Source organism: Cryptotermes secundus, unplaced genomic scaffold (genome assembly GCF_002891405.2).
Source record: "Cryptotermes secundus unplaced genomic scaffold, Csec_1.0 scaffold160, whole genome shotgun sequence".
NCBI classification, from domain to species: Eukaryota; Metazoa; Arthropoda; class Insecta; order Blattodea; family Kalotermitidae; genus Cryptotermes; species Cryptotermes secundus.
In genome coordinates this window covers 493600-515502 of record NW_019745080.1, presented here as the reverse complement: position 1 = coordinate 515502, position 21903 = coordinate 493600, and the positions used below count along the sequence as shown (strand labels likewise).

Here is a 21903-nt window from a genome sequence, read left to right as displayed (position 1 = left end):
TACACCGAAAGTCTGGTTCAGGTGTTGTCTGACAATGCAGAGAAAACAAGGCGGTGCCATATCATGCATAAACTACACGTGTTGTCATTATCAAGATGCAAATGTTTCAAGGGTACTCGTAAATCGTTCACTAAAAAAACGACGGTACACTGCACCTGTTAGTCTAATAAACAAGACAAATTTTCTTAATGGATGGTCACTTAAAGATTTCCAGCCAGACATTAATGGAAAAGCGATGTTGATGTCTTGATGTCACGATGGTGAGGGGACTGCCATCCGCCCATACACGGGTATTATGAAGGTTAACAATACCGTTCCTTGTGAATCCCGTGTCTTCAGTAAACAGGATGTTAACTTCAGACTGTGTGTTTACGAGAAGCCACTGGCGAAACACCGCCCTTGCACGATGGTCAGGAGGAGTGAGGGCTTGCGATCGTCGGACGTGGTGTGGGTAAAGGGATTGTTCATGGATAATTCTCCAGACGGATACCTTAACAGCTGCAATTCCTCGCACAATGATTCGGGATCTTCTCAATACTCGAACTTCTCGAAAACTCGCCTATACCTCAGCAGCCATTGATTTTTGGACGTTTGTGAACTAGCGCGTTTTTTCCTCATTTAAGTGAGTATTCTACCACCTTAAAGCCTGTAAACTTTTTTAAACACTCTGTATAGTCTAGATACTGGGAACTTAAAATAAACCACGAAGAAGAATTAATATATATTGCTATATATAATTATAGTAATGAAACGTGTCTACAATTTATTGCAAACATTAAGGCCTTAGAATATTTCAGTTAACGATTAGGCCGAATATGGACACAGTCCTATCTCAACCTATGACTTCCCATTTTAATATTATACTTTCATGTACACCTAATGTTTCCCATGTGACTTCATCCCTTCAGGTTTTATGACTGACATTTTGTATGCAATTTTTATCTTTTCATTTCATGCTATATGCCCTGCACATCTTATCCACCTTGATTTGATTACCCTAATGAAAAGCCCAGATTTGAAGCTCTTATCGGTGCAATTTAAACGTACTGTGAGACAGTTTGGCGTTCATTGCACTGTAGGCCTTCAACTTTATGGTAATCGCAGTTCAAACCTGTGCAAATATACGTTTACTGTTGCGTTTCCTCGAAGGGTAAAGGAAAAGACTGCAGCTGCTCAGAATTCAACTTATCGTACAAGGAAAGAAGCAAGAAATGTATCCTCCAGTAGAATTTCGTCATAGTGTCTGGGTAACAACAGTACCGCATGTCCTTCAATTGTATTCCAAACAGGTGATTCTCAGCTACAGTCTCCTAACTGCGTCACAGCAACCCAAACCAGCCTCAGGCAGTCTCGTTCGTCGAGCAGGAAAACTGGATTCAACAGCGTCTGTGTATGACTGGCCTGTCGCACCACAGGCGGAGGTTTATCCTCATGAACTTTTCCGAAATTTTCATGGCTATAAATACTCATGGATGAGGAAAAGACATGTCCCGTTCCTCTGATATGTTCTAACTACATGGAGCAGAAACGGCTCAGTCGGTACAGCAGCGGCCTGGATGGCCGGGGTTCGATTTCCGGCAGGTGCAAGAGATTTTTCTCTACTCCACAGCGTCCAGATCGGCGCTGGGGCCCACCCAGCCTCTTGTATAATGGGTACCGTTGGCTTTTTCACGGGGCTAGAGCGGCCTGAAGAATGAAGCTAACCACTGAATTCCATCAAGTGCTCGACTCCCGAATACTTCTTCATGGCGTTGTGCTTAATTAATTAGGTACAGGGTAAATTTTACCTTTACGTTTTACATGGAGCAGAATCCTTCTTGACATTCAATAGTCCCTCAACTAGTCCTGAAACTCCTCACCTCTTTTGGAGCCTGGAAGATCAGTATCGTTTTTACAAGAACCCATACTGCAGCTTATCCTGAGCCAGATGTATCCAGTCCACATCTTCACACACCGTTTCTGCAGGATACTTTAAGATTCTCGTCCTTCCTTCTCTTTCTTTCTAAAAAATTACATTCGATTCTCTTCACTCCCCTGGAAGCGAATGGCTCCCCAATCTGACCAACCTTAATTTTGTCCCCTTGATATTAACTGCGAAGGATATAAATTAAATGACTTAGAATCACAACTGTTGAAGTTAATCTATGAGACGACCGACAGAACGCATTTGGATGGGCCATAAAACAAAGACATAATGGACAGAGTTTCGAAACATGAAACCCATTGCACCCAACATGTTGACAGAACGCGAAAAAATGTAATTCCATGACTATTAAGGAGTTGGTGCAAACGTAAACGCATTTTGGCGACTAGAGATCCTACCGATAATCTCATGAACATGCCACTCACGCAGTTTTATTTAGGAAGCTACTCTCCATAAATTATCAAAATGCGAGGGATAGTTAGTAAATACGTCACAAATGGATATAAAATGTAAAACATGCGATATTCGAACCTGGAAAGAATATCTTCCACCAACACTGAAATACTTGCCCCATCGCTTTACCAGTGCGTCGAAACCCGCAGCATAGAAGTCTTCTGACTATTGTCTCAGCCACTTCTGCACCTCCGTTTCAACCTCTTCTTCATCAACGAAACGCTTGCCACCCAGATGTGAACCGCTTTACGCGACAAATGCTTTCCACCATGAACAGGAAATATATCTCTATGAATATCCTTTGCATTGGGTCGTTTTGCCCACAAAAAAGCGCAAAAAAAGAACTTGCTCTTTAGTAGTACACACTCAAGCACGGTCGCCATTTTGACTACTGAAACCGTCCTCTGAACATGTGTATGTGCGTCTGCTACCTAGACTGTAATGAAACTGGACTGTGTTGCTAACTAGTGATACAAGTATAAAACATATTATGTCCATTACAACAGTTTTACTTTCATTTGTGACCTATTTTCTGACTCTCCCTCGTTTAAACACGTTCGTTGGGACCGTTTCAGAGAAAATCACAGTTCTGTGTTTGGGCGCTCTGTGATGGGCCCCTATTTTTGGAACTAGAATGTTCATATTCGCCGGGCACACACCTATATTGCATAAACTGTTAAAAACAGAATGCGAATGAACTCGGTCCAACCGTTCGGGCCGTTTTCTAGTAAACTGGCACTTAACTTCAGGGCCGCTAGAGGGCGTACCGTTCCTTTCCTTAGGATAAAGTACAACTGTGGATTTTCATTTAAGGAGATGGTCTCTCCAATTTATTGAAATTTAATCAAAATATTTTGAGCCGTTTTTAAAAAAGTTGCTATTTGCTGGAAGGGGGGGGGGTAATCTCAGGGGCCCTTATTTTTTAGATAGAATGTTTATGTTCACCGGATACCGACCTGTGATGCACGAATTCTTAAATACCGAATATCGAATATATTCGTCCCGCCATTCAAGGCACTAGCGAGGTGCACATTCATACAAACAGGAAAGTGGAATTCCATGAAAGACACAACAATATTTCGTCTCTGGGGGGGGGAGGACTTAGAAGTGTAAATACGTCATAATCCCTAGATACAAGATTTTCTTCCCCACCACAGTAATTTCTCATGTTATATACTACATGTCTGAGGAAGTAAAAATTACATCGTGGATCAAGGAACAGGGGAAGACACTTGAAGAGCCTGCTAGACGTTGGGGCCGGAATTGAACAACAAAAGTTCCAACTCCGTGACTGCTAGGTGGTGATCATGACGTATACAAATTATTATATTTCTTATTAGGGCCGCTGCAACCTTTTCTAACTTCCTGGTACGTCCTCACTCTTAGCTGAAAATACTGTGACATGTGAATCCATTGCATAGGTAAGGACTGTTTCCTAAGCAACGTACACAGACGTTTCCTGCACAAAGGAGATGTCGTTTGCATGACAACGGCTAGGTAAACGTCTGTTTTCACAGCAACAGAGGGGTCGTCTTCGTGACAAAGGGGAAATGAACTGTTTGAGTCGGTGTCCCCTATTCGGTACGCCAAACAGATATAATACGAGAGAACACAGGAAAACAGAATACGACAGAACACGGAAGAAGGAAGAAAAGTGACTCGGCAGTGAATCAACGTGCTTTCGAGAACGAAGCAGAGTTACACAGAGAGGGGTTCGCTATCCAGATGGAATTGAGTGCGTGAACTGTTATAATCGAGTGTATTTGTGATAGTGACGTCAAATAAATCCTGTCTTCAGATCTAGAGTCAACAATTATTAGTCACGCTACCCTTTATACGTGACAATACTATCGCTATCATTGTGTTGTTACGGTCTGTCATTTTGTATATGTTTCTTATAATAGATTAACATTATGTCAATTTTATTGCATGGAATTTACACGAACACTCATATCCAAAGATAATATATTTGTATCATCTTTAACTCGAACTTTAGGGTCTAGAAACAGGACCAGCTCTCATCGCAGTAAAAAGTTTCAATTTTTGTTGGTAAGTAGTTTTCAAATTGCTGTAATGTTTTGTCTATGGTCATCGAGCAGGCTGCAATAGCGGTAATGGTCTTCGCTCCTATTCGCAATGTGCGTGGTTCGAATCTCGGTTTAGACACCAACTGTGCTATCAGTTTTTCCTCCGTGTATCTAGGCAAATACCGCAATAGAACCTCGATGTTGGCATGCCTAGTTCCGTCCAAGCGCTTCCAGTTCGTCAGCCGTCTTACCATCGACGTTATGCGTACCGTATATGGTCTAGAAGCTGACATCGTCGAATAATAACCCTGGTCTCTGATATGAAGCACGCATGGGAATACATATGTATGTGCATGCTAAGTTTCCTGTGCAAGTCGCAGTGGAATAAGCGCATTAAACGATTAAGAGTAATTGCGAGGAAAATGAATCTAGATTGTGAAGAAATATTGTATTGTAGCGTCATATTGCGTTTATCAAATTTCTTTATTTCATTCCGTCATCACAGAAAAGAAGTGTGGACACACAATACATTCGCCGTTTCTTGCAACGAGTTTCGGCTCATTAAGCCAACATCAGGTATTCGACTTTCTCACATTCACCTGTATTCGTCTGATAGTATTCCTATACTGGCCAGTGTTTACATATTGGAATACTGTGTTTTAGTGATATGTAATGCCGCTTTTATGTAAATGCATGTTCACCTCTAACATAGACTGAGAAAATTTGAGAGCAGGGTGTTGAGGAGAATATTTGGGCCGAAGAGAGATGAAGTGACAGGAGGTTGGAGAAAATTGCATAATGAGGAGTTCATAACTTGTACTCTTCTCCAAGTATAATTAGAATGATGAAATCAAGGAATATGAGATGGGAAGAGTATTTAGCACGAATGGGGAGAGGATGAATGGATGTAGGATACTGGTGGGAAAGCCAGAAGGAAGTAGACCGCTCGGAAGACCAAGGCGTAGGTGAGAGGACAATCAATATAAAAAATGGGTCTTGTATTAGGGATAGGCCTTCTGGGCCCTTTCACCGCGACCTACACTGGTCTATTGTGCTTAAAAAAATGGGTCTCAGAGAGATAGGATGGGATGATATGGATTGGATTGGATTGATCTGGCTCAGGATAGGGACCAGTGGAGGGTTCTTCTGAACACGGCAGTGAACCTTCGGGTTCCATAAAATGCTGGGAAGTTCTTGAGTAGCTGCACAATTGGCAGCTTCTCAAGAAGGGCTCAGCTGCATGAGTATATTCACCTCTAATATTAAATATTAATTGCTAAAACTTTAAATCATCAAAATTAAGAGTATATAAAAGTTTTGTTGCCTTTTAATCTGGATATAGTAGCTGTGTATAGATGTGTCTCTTCTACTGATTTATTTCTTTGGGTTATCCCTGGTCTTGTATTGACGTTTTTGTAGTTGGTGTTTTGTTGGCTTGTAGGTATGCGATTGCGTTCTTCCTTTGTTTGTGTTCCGTGTATTTGGGAGAAGTGTTAGTGTCTTGTATGTGGCGTCTCCATGCTAACTATTCTGGTGACGGAATAAAGTAAAGAAATAGGTTGTGAAGATTTTAAATAGAGTGAAATAGCTTCAGTGACTGACTGGTTTTTCTGATATGGGATTCTCAGGACGGTGAATGTGAATATTTCTGTCTTCCCGGATACGATGTTCGACAGTCTGGTACAGAGTTACCAGTGGCTGGAATGAATGCATCTTTCTGCCCTGTAGGAACACGCCTCTCCGAAATGTCGGTTACAATATCATATTCCAGAAGACAGTAATATTAACGGCGATAAACCTTCAAAATTGTTCCATATCTTACTTAATGTGGAAAACCGTAATGCGATTGTATGAACAGAGCAGAAGTAAGATGAATAAAAGTGAAACGAACGGTGTAGAAAATTTTGTGTATTACTTTATTGTAACCGTTTTTTTTTCGGTTCTGCTAGCTCCGGTAGAGCAATTCGATTCCTCTCAGGGCGTGTTGATTGGCCACGACTTGGGTGATTAGTGGGGCTTTAGGCGTAGGGAAATCACCACAACACCAATTAACTGTATGGAGTCTTTATTAAATTTGCACTAATTAAATAGAACAGCACCGTAGGGGTACACTTCACAGATTCGTGGATGTAGGCTTACTTACTGTTCTGGAGACGCACACTTAATAGTTACCACAGGGCGTGTTTACGGGGATCCGAACACGTGTACCCCCGGTGAACGTAACTTTCAAAGTCTCTTTGCCAAGCACCCTCTGAATGGTAAATACTTTCCCTGGTTACCCCAAAATTCGGGCAAAGGACCTCCCACTTCAGACGATGATTGGCTGTACCGGGCAGACTAGGAGATTGCTTATCATTCTCCTCCAATTAGGAAAGCGAATATCCACTAGTGTACAGTTTAGGGGTGAACTTTCCCACCTGCTGCGTGGCTGTCAAACTGAGATTTTGGGTTAGCAGGAAACGACGCTGCTAAATTTATGACTTCCCCTGTCAAGTTTAGAATTTCTAAAGAACTCGGCCTTGTTTTACGCATTAAATTAACTGATTTACGAAAGGGCAGCTGGCTTCAAGCTTGACCCAAGCCACTTGCTGCATGTCTCAAGGGGGAAAATCCCAAATTGTGAGGCGAAAGTGAGGAATTTCACAAAACCCTAACCATACACAAACATCAATTGACCTTCCCATAAACTGGACAGTTACATTATGAAATAGGCCCTTCCCAGTTTTTATGCGGGGAGCAGAGATAGTTGAGAGAACTATTCTTTTTTGCTAGTGGGGTGGGACCAAGTGCCTTGAACTGCGGCCACTTCTGACCTATTGTACTAGCCCCACATGTAAGGCGAAGGTGACTGTGGAGCAATTGGTGGAATGAAGATTGGCAGGGGAAACCGAAGTACTCGGAGAAAACCTGCCCCAGCGTCAATTTGTCCACCACAAATCCCACTTGACCAGACCCGGGATGGAACCCGGGCCGCCGCGGTGGGAAGCCAGCGACTAACCGCTTGAGCTATAGCGCGGCCTTTTGAGAGAACTAAGTATATGTTGCTATCCCGTCACCAAAATGAAGGGCAAAATCATGACATAAAGACAGGTAACAGATGTTTTGAAAATGTGGCACAGTTTAGATATTTGGGAACGACGATAACAAATCAAAACCCGATTCAGGAGGAAATTGAGAGGAGGCTGAACTGGGGTAATGCTTATTACCATTCGGTAAGAACCTTCTGTCTTCTCGTCTGCTGCCTAGAAACATAAAAATTAGAATATACAGAACTATAATTTTGCCTCTCGTTCTATATGGGTGTGAAACTTTGTCTCTGACATTAAGGGAGGAACATAGACTGAGGGTGTTTGAGAACAGGCTGTTGAGGAGAATAGTTGGACCGAAGAGAGATGAAGTGAGAGGAGGTTGGAGAAAACTGCATAATGAGGAGCTTCATAACTTTTACTCTTCTCAAAGCATAATTAGAATGATCAAGTCGAGGAGGATTAGATGGGCAGAGCATGTAGTACGAAGGGGGAAGAAGAGGAATGCATATAGGTTATTGGTGGGAAAGCCAGATGGAAAGAGTCCAATGGTAAGTCCAAGACGTAGATGAGTGGACAATGTTAAAATGGATCTTAGAGAGATAGGATGGGATGGTATGGATTGGATTGATCTGGCTCAGGATAGGGACCAGTGGAGGGCTCTTGTGAATACGGTAATGAACCTTCGGTGTCCGTAAAATGCTGAGAAGTTCTTGCGTAGCTGCACAATTGGCAGCTTCTCAAGAAGGGCTCAGCTCCATGAGTGAGTGAGTGAGGGATAGCTCAGTCGGTATAGCGATTGGCTACGGGCTGGACGACCGAGAAGTCGGGGTTCGAGTCTCGGTAGAGTAAAAAAATTTCTCTTCTCCAAGTCGTCCAGACCAACTCTGGGGTTCAGCCAGCCTCCTATCCAGTGGTTACCGGAGATGAAGCGGCCGGGACGTGAAGCTAACCACTCACCTAGAACTAGTGCTGAGGTGAAGAAAATCGTGGATCTGTACATCCATTCTCCCATGCGTCTTCATGACGTAGTGCTTAATTAGTTAAGCACGGGGACAACTCTACCTTTACCTTTACTTTACAAGTCTAATGATATGCGTGGTGAACACATTGTACAGAATTGTATATGCACTCAGAATACATTATGTGTTAAGTGTATCAGCTGCTACACTTACAAACATTGCCATTTTATGTGCTTTTCAAAATTATGTTACTAAATTTAAAGTGCTCCCGAATTTTGTTTGGGATGTGAAGTCTAGGTATCCCTGTAATAGGCTTAGCGTACTTGGTTGAGGCACTATATTACAAGCCGGAAGGTCGCAGGATGAAATTCCGATGAGGTAACTGGATTTTTTAATTGACCTAATCCTTCCAGCTGCACTATGGCCCTGGGGTCGACTCAGCCTCTAACAGAAATGAGTACCAGGAAGGAATTAAATTAATTTCCTGGGAAATAAAGGGCGGCCGGCGCGTAATGCTCACAACCTCGCCGCCATCTATGAGCCGATTGTCTAGAAAATGTTGGAACGTCAACATCTCACAATCCTATGGGCCCCCACGGCCTGTTACAGGGATACCTTTACTTACTTTTACTTTTATGTGAAGTCTAGACGGTTGACTGTGGATATGTCGCTTTCTTCCATCCTCACAGGGATATTATTTGCAAAACGCCTAAGAATAACCCTCCATCTTATATGTTTTGGTTGAGTCACTTGTACATGTCAAGAATCTGTTATGAATGTGTAACTGGTCAGTTTTGTCGTCTTGCAAATTCTGTGTCAGAGGTACAGACAAGGACTGAGCGGCGTTCCCTCACCGCTTAATGGAGTATGCAGTATTTTCCGTTCAGATTCAATTTTAAATACATTTTTCCTTCAACTCTCTATGGATTGCCTTTTCTCTTGGAGGAAATCATCGGTGATGGTCACTCACCCCCATCTAGTGCTGAGGTTAGAATGGTGGAACTATATCTCCAGTTCCTTGTACGTCCTCACGACATAGTGCTTAATTAATTAAGTACAAGGATTGCTTTAATTTTACTTTACCCTCACATGTTAGCAATGACTTCCTGCATATCGAGTGCAAGAGTGGAGTAATATCAACAAATACGCGGTATATGCTCCTACCTGTATCTTAAATGAGGTCTCTTGAGATCGGTGCTAGAATTTCATTAAGGGACAGAATGAGAAGTGAGAGGCAGAAAGTATAGCAGAAGAAATTTGACAGTACCAAATGTAGTGGAAAGAACATGTAGAAAAGATGGCCGTTGCGCGTTTACCATGGCAACACACTTTTGCAATTCTGCGGGAAGACGTGACTTAAGGAGGAAAAATGGAAGATGTAATTTTCATTTGGTTCATCCTGTTGTGTTTATTATACAGAAATCTTCAATAGAATCCTTCGCAACACAACAACGAGACAGTCGAGGTCAATATTACCTTAGCTATATGTTTCGGCTTTTAAAGCCATCATCAGGCAAACACATAGTTATTGCACTCACAAACTATTGAACTGCATTGCAATAGGATGGTACAATAGAGCTGGATACTTGCAATCTGTCTTCCCACCAGAACGGACATACACATGTAAAATCAGGCACAGGTCAGATAATAAATACTAAATAATACTGCAACAATACCATGGGCCTCCAAGCAGTTAACCATTCCATACGTGTACAAGGCAAGAATAGTACTGCTATATGTCCACTGGAATATAACAATACGATTGAAACAACATACTTCATAATATGAAATATTATATGTATAGTTTTTAACCATATTTTTAATTGTATAATTTGTTTTTATAATAATTTTATAATTTTATTGTATTTTTATACTTTGTATTATTATAGTGTAATATATTTGTCAAATATCCAGCACTATTGTACCATCCTATTGCAATGCAGTTCAATAGTTTGTGAGTGCAATAACTATGTGTTTGCCTGATGATGGCTTTAAAAGCCGAAACATATAGCTAAGGTAATATTGACCTCGACTGTCTCGTTGTTGTGTTGCGAAGGATTCTATTGAAGATTTTTGTATGGAAGAAGTAGTCGAAGTAATTTTTCCTGCTACAGTAGAGGAATGCGAGTAAGATACTGTCGTGTAGAGTATGTAGACGAAACTGCAATCCTCAGAGCGTCAGAAATTATAGGAATTATTTACTACAGGTTGCGGCAGGGAAACCTGACGTTTTTAATCTTATAATAAATTAGAAACCATCAGGTTTCCCCTCCGGACCCTAGTAGGACTTTGAAATCCTGGCTGTAAATAAACACAACATATCTTTCATCGTCTTGGTCTGTATTTCGCTGTTTATTGTACGTGTCCCATTAACTTCTCAGTAATCTTTATTTTGGGAGAATATTTGGAATTTATTTTGTGTTACAAATTCTATGTAACTTCGTAAAGCCTTTTACATTATCTAGAAATTTCATCTTTGCTCTCTGTACCTTCCTTATATCCATCCGCTTTATAACTCTAGTTCCGACCTACATAAAAATCTATCATGTTTTGTTTTTACCTCTTCAGCTTATACGTATATTAGTGGTTCCAGATATGGACATATTCCTAGTGCATTGCAACGTCTTCGATTTCGTTATCGGAACAGTGTCAGGTTACCTGAAGCCAAGGAGTTTCTCGTTATGTAATGCAGTATTCTAAAATGTTCACTTGGAGCTTTTTTCTAAGCACTTTCTTTTCAAATGTTTATAATTCATACTGATATATCCCCGTCAGGTAGAAAGTTAGAATATCTGTTGGTCCTGGACAGGGCATATAGCACGAATGAGGGAGAGGAGGAATGCATATAGGATATTGGTGGGAAAGCTGGCAGGAAGGAGACCACTGTGAAAACCAGGACGTAGCTGGGTGGACAATATTAAAACGGATCTTAGAAGGATAGGATGGGATGGAATGGATTGGATTGATCTGGCTCAGGAGAGAGACCAGTGAAGGGCTCTTGTGAACACGGTAATGAACCTTCTGGTTCCATAAACTGCTGGGAAGTTCTTCAGTAGCTGCAGAATTAGCGGCTCCTCCAGAAGGGCTCAGCTCCGTGACTGAGTGATTGATCTGTTGGTTCACGTGTGAAATTTAGGAAGATTTATCATGTTACTAATTTCATGACATTTCATTACTCCAGGCTTATCTTGTTAATTGAATCTATAATAATTCAGTTCAGTTCTTTATTTGTTTATTTAAGTACTGATCAACGGCCCAGAGGTCAATGATAAAATAACCACGAACAAAATAAGGAAACAAAACAAGCACATGCGCACAAATAAGAAATAAATAAATAACACAAAATAAAATAAAACAAGGCAACTTACATCATTTAGACAATAATAATAACGCCATTAGTGCAATCACACCTACAATTATGTGGTGAAAAAAATATAAAGTAATAAGAACAATAATAATAACATTCTGAAACCCTTTGCTTGCTTAATATATATCTGAGAAGGTTACATCAGCAAAGTATTTTAGATTTTTGGAAGAAATGACATGAGGCGCAACAATGAACAGACAAAATAAAAGGATGACAGAATATGAATTGCCAGTATGTTATACGTGTGCGCCTTCTGGAAATTATAGCTTGTTTTGTTCTGTGTTTGGTTCGAGTTTTAAGTGGTTTTTGCATAAGAAGTTGCAGTTCCTATGTGTATATGTTTTAGGCACTGGATGGCACTTTTCAGACATAGCTAAGACGTTTGCCATGTTGTAGTATTTATGTGACGTATTTAAAAGTTTATGTTGGTGAATTCGAGTGAGGGGTTTCTTGGTTTTTCTCAGTCCCTCCAGGCATATGTCGGAACAGTCTTTCAAATAAGGCCATGGCGGGTTTCTCCTGTATTCTGTTTAATTTATTATTAAGTAATCAATCGAATCTAACCTATATGGCCTCAGCTGCCGACAGGTAAACAAAGAGAGAAATAAGGTCTTCACTGTGTTTAATTAAGCACCACGCCATGAAGATATTTCATTATATAAACCACAAATAAATGGAATATTCAAAGGTATTTATTAACAATTACCTATTAAAGTCCTTTCTGAGATATTTTTACATGTAGGGTGGTACGCGTGACGAAAATAACGGGTTCTAGTTCGGATGATTGGATTTATTAGCACTTCGCTACGAAATTATTATAATACCCGTAGATGGAAGGTAAAATATTCTTAACTGAATGGTATCAAGCATAACCGAATTTTCAAGAGATTTAATTTTTTCAATAAGAAAATTTGATGTATTGCTATTATTCCTGAATATTTATAAGTTTACTATATTTACGAGGACATATTACGCATCTTAATTTTTATATTATATTGTGGATTGTTGACATTTTTTCCAAACATTTGGACTTTGCCACATTTTTGAAATGCTGTTTATTGGCTACGAGTATCTTCTCCCACCATTATGGTGAAAAGACATGAACATATATTTATTTATTTTTTCTGAGGTTACCTTGTGCCTCAGGATTTGATTGGTGCTCTATAAGAAGGGCGTAATCTTTACGTATCATACAGTGACAGAAATTATCTTATGTCATTATCTCAGACAAAATGGCGTCTTAGTTCATGTTTTTTTAACCTCCAAATAAAGGCAAAATAATCAAATGCATTCTGCATCATAAATGAAATAAGAGAAATTGTATTAAACTGGGCTCTATTTTAAGTATGATTAATTATTTATATGCATTTTACTATCTTCCATAACCATAATCAATTACTCATTTGCTAATTACGATAATCGGGAGTGGGGATGATTTGATCATTGACAAGTATAAATTATCTGTGGAAAGAATTTGTCACTTTTCCTCCTACCTCTTGCTTGCTGATTGGTCGGTTCGTTATCTTCTAACCAGTTCCCCGTCGCTTTCGCTCATGTCAATCTCCGTGTGTATGTTATATTTGAAGAAACGACTTCTAATGCCATTACATGACTTTTTTCCTTCCCACGCCCTGTAAAATACCCCCTCTCCTACCCATAATACTTGTTCCTTATTCTGAGTGTCGGCCTAAACCTTCCAGTGGTAATACAGTAATTAAATGTTGAAGTTTGTAGATCTCGGATTAATAATTTTTCTGATATAACGATATGCAGCAAGTTTCCAGCAGTTACCACTGGCACGGAGACATGGGAAGAGGTTAGTTTTAATTTCATTAATTTATATAAATTCGTCTTCCTTCTGTGCTAGAGATGTGTGTTCTGGATACCATTTTGTGGTTCATAAATTGAAATAAAATTTAAAAAAATCGAATGACGTTCTAAGTGTGCGATATTTTTCTGCAAACGGTTTGTATTTTCCACATTCCATTCACTTTTCTCCACTGGATACACTGTCATTAGTCCATTTCAAAGGATATTTTACTTAAAATAATATTGTTTTCCTTTAATAATTGTATCCATTTCTGTTTTATTGTATTAAATATGTATTATTTTATTATTAGATAGGCCTATATCTATTGTTTACATTTAAAGAACCTGCGTGTTTTGATGTGTTTGATAATCGCTAGGGGTCGTTCGCACTATTTCTACAAGTTATAAGAATTGCCTATGTCTATTTCACTCTAAAACTGACACATTTTAATGTCCTAAATATAATAATTCTGCTTCCATATATTTCATCTCTATTGCATATCCTTGCCTAACACTGTATACTGAGTCAACCGTTGTTACAGATCTTAGAGAATCATAACTTGTACCTTATTCCTCTCAACTATTGCTTCTTTGTGTATTAATATGCTGGGGTTAAAAGAAATCCCATGCATTTCTCCACAAATTTGTTAAAGTTAGCAGATATACCATCTATCATTTCTCCATAAATATGTTGAAATTAGCAGACATACCATTAACCATTTCTTCACAAATTCTTTGAAGTTAACAGATGTACTGTCTACCATTTCCCCATAAATTTGTTGAAGTTTGTAGACACACCATCTACCACATTCCCACAAATCTGATGAAGTTAGCAGATATACATTTTATTTCTCCACAAATTTGTTGAAGATAACAGATGCTGTGTAATATTTGCTCAGAAATTTATTGAAGTTTGTAGACATACCATCTACCATTTCTCCACAAATTTGTTGAAGTTAACAGGCATACCATATACCATTTCTTAGAAAAAATCTTAACTTATTAAACAGTTTGTATAAAACTCTTGACTTTTTGAGCCATTTACATTTTAAAACAAGTGAAAGTTTAGCCGATAAGTTCCTCATACTACTTTTATATAACTACATTTTGTTATGTGTTTGTGGCCGATAGAAGAACTGTCTTCTTAATACAGTTACTTATTTGATGCTTTATTACATAACAGTATATAAGAATTATAATCCATAATTTTCGAAACAGATGTAACCATTCATATGCTCGGGGTTCAGATTTGGAGGTACATGACTGGCACTTAATCTCGACCGTCTTGTGATCATGCGCAATGGTTTTCCTTGCCTTGTGGCCCCTTACACATACTCACAAGAACAGATGTAACTGAAATACGGTTTTGCATTCGTGCTTGGTCTCCGATCAGGGGTCCAAGACGGCCTGAAAATAAACTCGTATTTCTTTAGTGGATGCAAAGTTCGGAATGGCCCATCGTTTTAGACTGTTCGTTCCTTAATTAATGACGTCATCTCAGCCGTGTTACGTAACGTCGAAAGGAAAGATAATTGTTAGTGGTGAGTTTGGAAAGGTGTGACAGAGAAATGTTGTGGACGATTTTTAATGTATTATTCCATCACATGTCTGTGAAGCACCGAAAAAGAACAGAATATTTCAGTCAAGAAATTTGGACTTAAAAACAATAATTTTAGGGTACTTGGCTATTACCTTTAATTGTAGCATCCTGCTATGTTTTTTTTATATGTCTTACAATACCATCAACACAGCTATATAGAACTAAAGGCATTTTTATTCTTACCATGTTTCGATTCTATTTCTGGGTCATTTTCATGTGGTATACAAATTTAAAAATTAATCATCTGAATTGTCATGCCACGCAATTTAATAGAACATGGTGGGTCCCTTGTTCATAAGCGTTATCCAGTTAGGTATCCGTCATAAGGTCAGAGAATGAAACATGTAAGTATACGAGTAAATCTGAGAATGTGTAGGCAATAAAATTAATTTAAATGTAATATACTGTGTGAGAATGTGGGTTAGATATATGTGTGTATATGTGTACACTTTGTGTGTGTTTTATTCGTATAGATTGGTGGTTTCTTATTTTATTTCCTGTTTAGTTTGGTTAAAATTGTTATATTACAGAATTAAAATAATGAATAGGACCGGCTCCCTATCGTTGTTGTGCTATAGCATACCCGATGATGTTTGTTATTTGGGTATTGTTTGTATTGTATTTTGTATTTGGGTGTTAACGGTGTGAAATGAGGTACNACATGTTTCGGCCGCAACCGGCCATCATCAGGTGTATTTTTCACTACGTAGCTGTAACACTGCACACAATCTAAAATCTAAAACACCAGCTTGTCATTTTTGTTTAAAATCTCGCCAACACACGCTCGTCAATTTGATTTTAGAATTCAATTTAAAATTTAAAATTTTAAAATTAAAATTTAAAATTTTAAAATTAATATTTAAAATTTTAAAATTAAAATTTAAAGTTTTAAATAGCAAAAATAATAAAGATGAGCAGCGACACACACACACAGGGAGCCTGCACAGAACAATACATGAACGGTGCTGAAAACAAGAAACAGCCGCTGCAGCACATGTAGACAGGAGCAGGTATCCCTGTGATTTAAAACTTTAAATTTTGAATTTTAAAAGTTATATAATTTTAAATTTTAAATTAGAATTCTAAAATCTAAAAAATTGACGAGCGTATGTTGGCGAGATTTTAAACAAAACTGACGGGCTGGTGTTTTAGATTTTGGATTGTGTACAGTGTGACAGCTACGTAGTGAAAATTACACCTGATGATGGTCAGTTACGGCCGAAACATGTAGCGTACAGGAAGAAAAGACATAGAACTACAACCAAATAAATTGTTGCATTCAAGACGGCATTTGTATTATTACATATAGAGGTACACTTTGTTATCCCTTATGCTAGACGTAGTAGTATCGTGTGTTTGTATATGATTCCTACAGGGGATATTCTTGTATATGGTGTTACGGTTTTCCTGATATGTACTGTACCGTTGATTCCTGATATTTTGAACTATAGTTTGTATAATGAAATTAGCTTGTTGTTATGTGGTGAGGAACTGGGTTTGTATAATGTGTATACTGCCTGCAGATGACCCAGAAATAGAGTCGAAACATGGGTAAGAATAAAAAAAATCACTGTTAACATTAGATATTATTATTTATTTATTTTAAAGGCAAATGGGTTTTCTCCCGGTGGCAGTGGTACTACAATAAGCCACAACACACAAATAACACACATCACACCAAATAACACACCAAGCTCAAATAAAACACCATGTGTTCATGGTATTTTAAGAATTATATACTTTGCTTTGCTTTTTCGATAGAATATTTCGTTTTGCGTAGGGCTGAACACATGCAGGGAGTTCATGATTGAAAGCGTTTATACTTACTTAAGAATTCTGAAGTGTAGCCTCAGTACGTAATTAGCAGATAACTAACTTCATAGATCAGAGTACTTTGAAGTCTTATAGACACTCTTGAGGTCAACAAATTCCAAGTCCATTAATTGAACCAGAAGTACTATTGCCATATTCAGGAGGTCTCGATACAGGACCCTGTCCTCTGGCCAGATGAATTTAGCCCAAGGCCTAACATTCTGTTTCTTAATATTCATTTCTATGTTATTCTTCCACGTATACAAACATTTTCCTTTCAGATATCCTAACTAAAGCTTTGTATGTATTTCCCATTTCCCCAATATGAGTTTACGTTTCTCAGCCATCTCACTCACCTTGGTTTAATCACCGTTATAATAGAGCCAATTTGACGAAGTATACAATGAAATTCATATAAAATTTTGTCCACCTTCTAGTTACTTCCTCTGACGTAAATCCCCCTTTTTGAATTCCAAATTTATCCCTGAAATCACTTTGTATAATTGACAGAAAATTGGACTATACTTTTAATATATATCCTGTATAAGTGGAAGAGCCGGGATAGCTCAGTCGGCATAGCGATTGGCTACGGATTAGAAGGCCGAGGTGTCGGAGTTCAAGTCTCGGTAAGGGCAAAAATTTTCTCCTTTCCACTTCGTCTAGAACGTGACCCACTCAGCGACTTGGCCAATGGGTAACAGGGGCTGTTTCTCCGGGTACACAGCGGCCGGGGCATGAAGCTGACCACTTACTTCCAACTAGTTCCCAGGTCAAGAATACGTGGCTCTATACTTCCACTCCCCCATACGTCTTCATGGCATAATGCTTGGTTAGTTAAGCACAAGGACAACGTTACTTTTACATTACCTTAAATAAATGAACTATGGTGATGTGGATTGGATGGAAATGGTCCACGGTCGAGTCTAGTGGCGGGTTTTTGTAAACACGCTGATGAATCTTTTGGAAGTATATTGACTTTCAGAACATGTGTCACTGATTTGACTGGATAATGTAGTACGTATGTACTTGGATTTGTGTTGTGAGTGTCATATTTAAATTAACATATGTAATAGTAAACAGTAAAAATAGTTAAGCAATGCAGTAGATTATATTGTAGCATTCTATCAATACGATCATATATTTGTCCTCCTGTTCTGTTTTTACAGTTATGTTGCCACGACGTTTAGTCCACATAAAAAGGAACTCTAACGGAAGCCTATACAGGTTTCTAACCTCAGAGCTCCCAGTTCAGTCTCAGGACAGTTCATATGATAATTGCGGTGGATAGAGTGGCAATGAGGAAAATTTCTCCCCAATACTTTGGTTTTGAGAACCAAGCATATTCTTCTCACCAACGGTCAACTGAGAATTCTATCTAATTTTGTACATCATTTTTCTTGACATAAAAGTTTATCTGGGCAGCAGGCATTCTACTCATGTCTTTTTGTTTCTTATTATTCACTTTATATTTTTATACGTATTATACATAACTATTCTTTCGCCTGACAGAGAACACGGAAAGATAGTACGACGTTTACTCCGCAAAATGTGGTCCCTACAGCTAAAGGCAAATGGGGAAATTACCGTCAACAAACACATGTTTTATTAATCAACTCATAACATGCTTCGTCCCAGTTAGGTCATCATCAGGTGATTCTTGATGAATACAAAATGATGACGGAATACTTACGAACTACAATGCTGGTACATTTTGTTAGTTAAACTTGTGCCCGATCCCAAATAATAATGTAATATATATTATCAAATCGGGTCCGACCCAGTTTTAACTAACAGAATTTTATACTAGCATTATAGATTATATATTCTGTCATCATTTGTGTATTCCTCAAGAATCACATAATGACCTATCTGAGCCGAAACATCATCATCAGTAATCTGTCAAGACGACAGGTCCACAGTCTCTTCCAAAACAATTCCTCCACTTAATGCGATCTAGAGCTTTCTCCTTCAAATGACAGTATCCTCTTCTGTCCCCAAGGTCATCCAGCATCTTATTACGTCTTCTTCCTCGTCTTCTTGTCACTTCTATCCGCCCCTCTATCTTTCCTTCAATAACTTCTTTTAGAAGGCAGTTTCTGCGTAAAACATGACCAATCCAATTAGCCTTCCGTTTTCTTATTTCATGTAGGATATTCCTCTGCTCACTGACTCTAATTAACACTTCTTCATTTCTCACATAATCGGTCCAACTGATCTTCTCCATCCTTCTCCAACACCACATTTCGAAACTTTCCAGATGTTTCTGATCTACTGCCCTAAGTGTCCATGTTTCAGCCCCATACAGAGCTATGCTCCAAATGTAGCATTTCACTAGTTTCTTTCTCAAATTTAAGGTCAATTTGCTGGTAAAAAGGGTCTTCTTCTTGCTAAATGCAGCTTTTGCCATGACAATCCTGGATTTAATTTCACTAGTACACCTTGCATCATCTGTTAACAAGCCGAAACATGTGAGTTTATTAATAAGAACATTTGTTTGTGTGACGGTCGTCCATCCATTTTTACCCTTAATTACATCCCCTGTCCACAGATTGTATTCGCTCTTCCTTTTGCATGTTCTGACCATCTGAATGGAAGAAGCTATCAGTAATCAGTTACAGAGTTTGCAAACAGGTGACCGTATTAGCCTCTCCTCACTGATCACAATAGTCCCCTGTCAGTGCCCACAATTGCCGCGTATCTCTCCCCTTTTCAGTAATGCAGTTGTAGTGCTAAAGCAACATGACGTAATATGCAGGCTATCTCGTGTGAATGATTCACATATGTACTCGTCTGCATGTAATAGAATTGTTATGATTTAAGCATGAGAGTGTAAGTTGTAGCTTTTAAACTGCTTAGACGTCGAATGGAAATTGAAATCACACACTGTAAAACTCCGCTAATCCGGATTAATTGTGGGGAGGCAAAAGAGAGTCATAAAGGACAAAAAACTTGGAAAACAGATAAATTGAAAATTTAATAATGCAGGTAGTGCTGATGAAAATAAATAAAAAAATATCACTGCAGCAATTTCTTCCTCTGTCAGAAGCTGAAATCAAGGCCCACCTTCATCCAGCTCAAGCCTATATTGGATATTTTCTTGCGTGGTTTCGGTCTCTCCACCTGCCTTCAACACAGTCTGAAAGTCCTATCGCTCCTAAATGTCACGTGTCTTTTAAATTAGGTACTCGACTGTGAACAGCATTTTTCATATTTCGATTCGTATTAACTGTAACCGAATTATCAAGCGTTTACTGTGCCTTCTAATACTGTATTCGCTGTGGCCCAAAAGTCATTTGTCCGGTTAATTAATTAATTAATTAATTTTTAATTTGCTTGGTGGGGGGTGGACTCCAACTGGGTCCACTCGGCACGGCGGCCACTGATTTGCCTATTGTACCTGCGCCGGGTGATTATGATGATGGAGAATTTCGTGGAATGAAGATTGGCAGGGGAAACTGAAGTACTCGGAGAAACCCGCCCCAACGCCACTTTGTCCGCCACAAATCCCACTTGACCAGACCCGGGATCGAACCCGGGCCGCCGCGGTGGGAAGCCAGAGACTAACCGCTTGAGCTATGGCGCGGACTTGTTTAACTGGTTAGTAAATTGTGCGCTAAAATATTGCATTATATTCTCTGACTTGTTAGTGGGTAATTCTCGCTTCGTTTCCCCATGTAACATTACTACTCTTCGGTGATTGTCGTTCTTTATGTTGGGTATATGAACATTTATAATATGATAAAACGACCAAAAGATATAGGGAAAGCCAACGGACACAACAATGGAAAATATAATACAACTTTAAGATTTCAAGGTGATTGAAAGTATTTGCATCTCATCGGGTAATCATCAGTGCCAATTCGGATTCAAAATTCAGTATTTCGTGTATCTTGCCTGTTTCCACCATAATTTGTTAATACCGTATTTACGCTTGTATAGGCCGCACATTTTTTGACAAAAATTCAAGAGGAAAACTTGGGTGCGGCTTGTATTCGAAATATTCGAAATCACACTTCATTTAAAAAAATTATATTCATAATTAGTAATACAGGGTGTTCTACTCCTGAAATAATATTCCAAGAAAAATATTTTTTCTATAATTTCTGTCTGAAAATTGTGCTGCGGCCTATACACGCACGCGGCCTATACATGCGTAAATACGGTAATTTATCAATTGAAATTATAGGACCTACTAAACACCGTTCAGTCTTTTGTCTTATTAAATATGACCCTGAATTTCTGTTTGAAAATATGTCTGCATAAAATGGATGATGGGAAAATATGTAGGAACGTAATCTTAAGTTTGTGATTTTAAAATAACAAATATTTGGACGTACTACAGCCCACATGGGCAGTATAATACTATTGTATAATACAGTACAAAAATTTGCTTGAATCATCGTATGTGCCATGACAATGGCGCTGTGTGGCCGAAAGATGTTGAATTTAAATGAAAGCATGGATCAAGTGGTGATTCGCTCAGTAATATGTGAAGTTGCATTGAGTATTGTATAAATTGACTGCGTACAAGACTAAACGGTGCCACGAGATAGAAGACAAAAATCTGGACATTAATGACTGTGAAAACCTAAAAAATTATACATAGTCAGTCAGTCCGCATTGAAACCACGAACAGTAAGACCTAAACAAACGTCCACACGACAAGAAGCATACAACACATTCCAAAAGGGGAAAAAACTCAATCATCAAGAAGAAATGTATTCGTATATATAAATTGAATACGAATACGTATTCGTATATATAAATTGTAGATCAGAAACATCTGGAAAGTTTCGAAATGTGGTGTTGGAGAAGGATGGAGAAGATCAGTTGGACCGATTATGTGAGAAATGAAGAAGTGTTAATTAGAGTCAGTGAGCAGAGGAATATCCTACACGAAATAAGAAAACGGAAGGCTAATTG

General features: G+C 38.8%; 1 protein-coding gene across 4 annotated transcripts in view; it reads left to right on the top strand.

Annotated features, from left to right (window-relative positions):
- Positions 1–13379: 13379 nt before the first annotated feature.
- The window catches only part of LOC111874843 (ETS homologous factor), a 96917-nt gene continuing 88393 nt past the window's right edge, over positions 13380–21903 (top strand). For 2 of the 4 annotated variants that reach the window (XM_023870680.1, XM_023870679.1), the window contains exon 1: positions 15040–15109. In XM_023870680.1, the coding sequence (XP_023726448.1) occupies positions 15055–15109 (55 nt within the window). In that variant the 5' untranslated portion in view covers positions 15040–15054. Of the gene's footprint in view, positions 13576–15039; positions 15110–21903 lie in introns of those variants that run through there. The other 2 variants (XM_033755631.1, XM_033755632.1) reach the window with 2 other exon arrangements.